Here is a 5,787-nt window from a genome sequence, read left to right as displayed (position 1 = left end):
GCGAACCTCGAGGGCGGCTAAGAGCTACCTCAATCCCGCCCCACAAGCCGCGCGCTCGCACAACTCCGCAAAGCCCGCGGCTCCCCTAAGCAGTGCCGGAGCCGCTAGCCCGGCATTTCGCCACAGTGTGGAGTCCAGATTCCCAGAGGTAGCAAGGAAGAGTCCAAGGTCCTGGCCTACATGGGCGACCTGAACATCCTGTGCCAGAACAGGTGTGCAGTAGAAAGAGCCCTGTGGCACACACAGGTTTACAAAACAGCAGCTGGGACCAAGCTCAATGTGAGCAAAAGCACTTAGCCATGGGTGAGCTTGAGGACCTGGAGTCCTTAGGGGTCTCTGTTCCCTGACAGGGGGTCAAGATCCTTGGGGTGGGGTTTGACCCCGAGCTGAGCAGAAGGAGGCCCTGGGAGAAAAAGGAGGCCAAAGTGAAGCAGAGGTTGAGTCTGTGGCACGCACACTACCTCTCCGGGGGGGGAGGGGGATGGCATGTGGCATTCATGAAGGCAGTATTGCTACCAGTGCTTCTGTACACCGCATTGGTCTTCACCCCTCCAAAGGGTATCATTCACAGAATCCAGAGAGCCATGTGCATTTTCTTCTGGGGATCCAGAATGGAGAAGGTGGCAAGGAAGACCCTATACAAAAAGAAACAGACCAGGGGCAGGGGGATGCCAGACATTCATCTGTTCCTATAGGCACAGTACACAAGCCAGATCTGTAAGCTGCTGACCGGGCCAGCATCCAAAACAGCCTGTCTAGTAAAGATTTTTGCAAGTTACCTCCTGAGACAGTGGTGGGTATATGCACCAACCAGCTGGAAACCATGGAACACCTCTGATTCTACAGAGTCCTGAATGAGTTCTAGAGTGAGTACAAGCTACAGAAGGAAAGCCCGGTGACTATGACCAACCACAGGAAGGCAGTCAGAGATAGAGACAAACAGGCAGTCCATGACTTACAATGTATCCAGTTACAACTTTTTGCACTTACGTTTCTAAATTGACACCCTGTGTGGCAGGCCAGTAGGGGGTGCTCCTGCAATGAGCCACCCACCTCCCTGCGCCCGACTAGCTTCCAGGCTCCCGGCGCCTCCCTAGGGGTGCCTTGCATCCGGCTGATCCCCTTCCTGGAGCACACTCACTAGCCTGGGGGTAACGTAAGCTGCCACCACTCCGAGAAGGGACAGTCTCGGCCCTGTGTCCTCGGGGAAACACAGGCCTAATAGTCCTATGGGTACTCAACCCAGTACAAGCACTTGGGGCACTTCCCCAAGTCGGGGGCCAAAAAGGAAAGTCTCCCTTAGTCCACAGACCTAAGGGGCCTCTTAGGCATAATTTAGACCCACCCCTCAATAAGCCTCCTACAGCAGTCACAAAGGAGAACTTTACTGATTACAGGGATGGGGTGAAAATAGGGTACAAGATAGAGCAATATCATAGAAATCCCATAGAGCAAAACAGTCTGCCTGAGGTAGCCTTTTGATCACACATCTGAGTTACTGCCAGCTAGATATCTAACCAGATCTCAAGTAGCTTACTCACAAGCATCATCCCCAGGCTGTTTGGAGATTCCCTCTGGAGGCAGGCCATTCCTATGTCAAGAGATATGTGGGAGAGAGCCAGCTTTTGATGGTAAACTCCTCTCTGAGTCCCCTGCATGGCTGCTGCCCCCTCCTCCTGGGCAGTCTTAACTTATATAGCCCCCGTGACCTTATTCACCTGGTCCAGTGAAGGCCAGCACCAGTTGGCTGTCAGCCAACCAATTTTACATCATTAGTTGCTGGGCAGACTCTAGCCCAACAGGTAGATGCCCCTCACCCAGGTAGCTGATACCAGTCATGTAGGCAGAGGGAGCAGGTTTCCCCCATCCCTCAGGAATGTAGCCAGCTCAGGTTACCTAAAGAGATAGGGTAAAGGTGCATCTCCTCTACTGGGCCCATCCTAATCACATTGTCACAGAACAGAGATTTTGGGGAGAAACAAAGTTGGCTTCCTGCCGCACCGTTTCAACTTTCTGACGTCAGTTTCGACTTTACAATGCTTGATCTGATGCAACGCCCTGTCACCGAACAAGTTGCTGTGTCACACTTCTCCCTGGAGAACATCTGTCCAAACTTCCTTGGACACTTTCTTTAAGAAAGCAGACAAGACTCCAGAAAAACCTGCAGCCGAGACTCCCGAGAAGAATCCAGCCGAGAACCCTTCAAAAAGTCCAACCAAAGGCCCTTCATAAAGTCCAGCAAAATCACCTCAAAGAAGTCCTTCAAAATCAATATGATTGCTATTTACAATATAAATACATTAGTGTAATGCTAGTACTCATCTATAATTGATTGAGTACAAAATTCTGACTTATTTTTGGTGAAAACAGGGTATCGGGCCTTGATTCAGGAACCAATCCCCCATTTATAACATTGTTTCCTATGGGAAAATTGGTTCCGAGTTGCAACGTTTTGACCTGAGACGCTGTCTTCAGGAACCAGTTGTACTGTAAGTACTGTCAACCATGGAGATGCTCTCCAAAGACGATTGCCAATTCACCTGGAACTGGATCTTCCACAAGGACCTACAAAAGGACCATAGAGACTTGAACTGGGTAATACCACAGTGCACTCTCCCAGTGAGGGCATGGAGACAGAGAGGGATGAGGGACTCAATCCAACTGCCCCAGGAAAAACTTCCAAGATGAAAGAGAGACCATCAACCACCTCTTATGGCTCTGTCCCTGTGCCAAGGGAGTTTGGAAAAAGGTAAGCCGGCTCCTTGAAGAGGTGACAGGGGTCACACTGATGACAAGAAGGGGTCCCTAACAGCTTGCTTTGAGCAGTTTGTGTCCTATAGCAGGAGCACCTTGTGGCAATGCAGGAACCTACTGCTGTACAGACACACGGAGCTCGAGGAAATGACAGTGTCAAAATGTTTCTGAGTGAACTCCAGTCCTACTACTGAAAAGCAGCGGGAGAAGATGTGGCCCACTCCACTTGGCAAAGGGACTCTTGGCAAAGGTTATTCAAAACACTCCAAGAAGCGGAGTGATCAGCGATAATGAAGATGACAGCGATAAAACTGGACCTCGAAACAGCAACAATGACAACAGCAGTGTCAGCAGAAGCAAAAGCAAGAGTGACAGTGACAACAACAAGGATGGGGAATAAGCGGACAACGTAAACCCCAACAGCACGGTGAGAACTAAGAGACTGTGTTATGGAAAGGACTGTGGACCAGTGTGCAGGAGTGCAGATGCAGGGGGGCGAGGGTTTTAAATGTGTTTTAAGGTTTGTATAGAAATGCTTATGCATGATGCTGTATATTTATAACAATATATATAGAAATATATTTTTCAAAAAAACCCACACTTTCCCTGACTCTCCTCTTGTTGCTTACATACTTGTATAAATCCTTCTCGTTACCCCTCACATCCCTTGTAGCTGCTACTCCAATTGTGCTTTGGCCTTCCTGATTTCATCCCTGCTTGCCAGAGCAATATTATTATATTCCTCCCTAGTTGTTTGTCCAAGTTTCCACTTCTTGTAAACTTCCTTTTTTTTGTGTTTTTGCCACTGAAGAGCTCCCTGCTAAGGCAAGATGGTCTCCTGCCATACTTGCTAGTCTTCCTGCACATCGGAATGGTTTGTTCCTGTGCCCTCAAAGTTTCTTTAAAATACAACCAGTTTTCCTGGACTCCTTTCTCCCCCTCAGACTGGCCTCCCAGGGAATCCTCAGCCGAAGTCTGCTTTTCTGAAGTCCAGGCTCCTTACTCTGCTGCTCTCTGTCCTTCCTTTCCTCAGGATCCTGAACTCAATCATCTCGTGGTCACTGCTGCCCAAGTTGCCATCCACTACTACATTCTCCACCAATTCCTCCCTGTTTGTGAGCAGCAGGTCAAGGACAGCATGTCCCCTAGTTGGCCGCACCAACACTTGCACCAGGAAGTTGTCCCTAACACTTGGCAAAAACTTCCTGGATTGCCTGTGCAGTGCTGTATTGCCCTCCCAGCAAATGTCAGGGTGACTGAAGTCCCGCATGAGAACCTGGGCCTGTGATTGAGAAACTTCTGCTAGCTGTTTAAAAAAAGCCTCATCTACCACGTCCTCCAGGTCTGGTAATCTATAGCAGACCCCCCACCATGACAACCCCTTTGTTGCTCTCCCCTCTGACCCTCCCCCAAAGACTTTTAGCAGGCCTCTGTCTCCAGTTCCACACTGGCACTCTAAGCAATCATTTAGTTCTTTTACATAAAGCACAACTCCTTCTCCTCTTCTCCCCTGCCTGTCCTTCCTGAACAGTTTATACCCATCCATGACAGTATTCCAGTCTTGTGAGCTATCCCACCAAGTCCTTGTTATTCTAATCACATCATACTTCTGAAATTGTGTGAGGACTTCCAATTCCTCCTGCTCATTTCCCAGGCTCTGTTCATTTGTGTACAGACACCTGAGGTAACTAGCCAATTGCTCTACTTTGTCAGGAAGAACAAGAAGGCCTCCCCTGCTGCCTCCTCCTGCTTGTGATTCCTTCAAGTCACCCACTTCCCCACTTAGCTCAGGGCTTTGGTCTCCATCCACTCTAGCAAAAAGTTAGAAGATTATTTACCAAAAGTGAAAGTCAGGCTGACACAGAAAGGCAGTCAGGAAGCCCCTACTACTTGTGTACTCATTTCCTCACAGTCAGGGACAAGGCCTTTTGTGCACAGACCAAAATTTGTGGCATAGAGAAGAGGCCTTCTCTGCAGTTAAGGAGCAAGTAGGATTCAAATGCTCATGTGCAGATGATAAACCTCCCCTGGCACTGAAAAACAGAAATAGGATATGACCAGCAGTGCAAGCCATGTATGCAATTATTACCTCCTCTAGCAAAGCAGATTTTTCATGTAGTTTTGCTTCATAGTATTCTGTTAGCTCCTCCAAAGCCTGGTTTTTGCTCTCCTCCATATCATGCAGCTGCTTCTCATACTCCTCCTGCATCCGCTGTGATTTCATTTGCAGCTCCTGGTATTTTTCATATTCCAGCAAGAGTTTCTGGCTGTTCCCAGATTCTGGGAATGGGAAATAAGAAAGAACTCAGGGAGCTGAAGACAGGGAAGATATATGCAACCCTTTACAGCTCTCATTCCTTGCTTTGGAAACTCTGCTACTTCTGACCTCTGTTTCCAATAACAATACCCCAGTACCAGGTCATTACCCACTGCATCATATTTATTACTTCTTGTTCTTGGCTATACAGTCACAAAAACTATGCCTCAAACATCTCTGGTCATTTCTCCTAGCATATTCCTTGCACCTACCACTTGGCTAGTAATGTCAGCCTCACAGCTCCCTTTATTTTTTCCTACCCGCATTTCTCAGCTTTGTTCTGTGCTACACCCTCATGTGGAGTACCCGTCTCATAACAGCTCAACAGGCCATGGCTTTATCCTTAGGGAAGTCTTTCCCAGAGATTTACCTACCCACAAAAAAAAAATTCATCACTGTAAGCAAAGAGCTTTTATTTTTGCTAGGTTTCCCCATGCTTCCCCATCACTGACTCCAAGATGAACATGGGCTGGCAGTGTGGGGATGCAGTCAGGAAGGCCAACTGCACCTTGAAATGCATCCACAGATGCATCTCAAGCAGGTCCAAGGAGGTGATCCTCCACCTCTATGTGGCACTGGTCAGGCCGCAGTTGGAGTACTGCGTCCAGTTCTGGGCGCCACACTTCAAGAGGGATGTGGACAACATGGAGAGGGTCCAGAGGAGGGCCACTCATATGATCAGGGGGCAACAGGGCAGGCCTTATGAGAAGAGGCTA

At 48.6% G+C, this 5,787-nt stretch overlaps 1 protein-coding gene across 3 annotated transcripts in view; it reads right to left on the bottom strand.

Annotated features, from left to right (window-relative positions):
- Positions 1 to 5,787, bottom strand: part of CFAP57 (cilia and flagella associated protein 57) — a 91,592-nt gene that overhangs the window by 44,077 nt on the left and 41,728 nt on the right. For all 3 annotated transcript variants that reach the window (XM_019531252.1, XM_019531253.1, XM_019531254.1), the window contains one exon: positions 4,844 to 5,034. In XM_019531252.1, coding sequence (XP_019386797.1) covers positions 4,844 to 5,034 — 191 coding nt within the window. The remainder of the gene's footprint in view (positions 1 to 4,843; positions 5,035 to 5,787) is intronic.

This window comes from Crocodylus porosus, unplaced genomic scaffold, assembly GCF_001723895.1.
Source record: "Crocodylus porosus isolate Cpor-Errol unplaced genomic scaffold, CroPor_comp1, whole genome shotgun sequence".
NCBI classification, from domain to species: domain Eukaryota; kingdom Metazoa; phylum Chordata; order Crocodylia; family Crocodylidae; genus Crocodylus; species Crocodylus porosus.
This window is presented reverse-complemented; position numbering and strand designations above follow the sequence as displayed.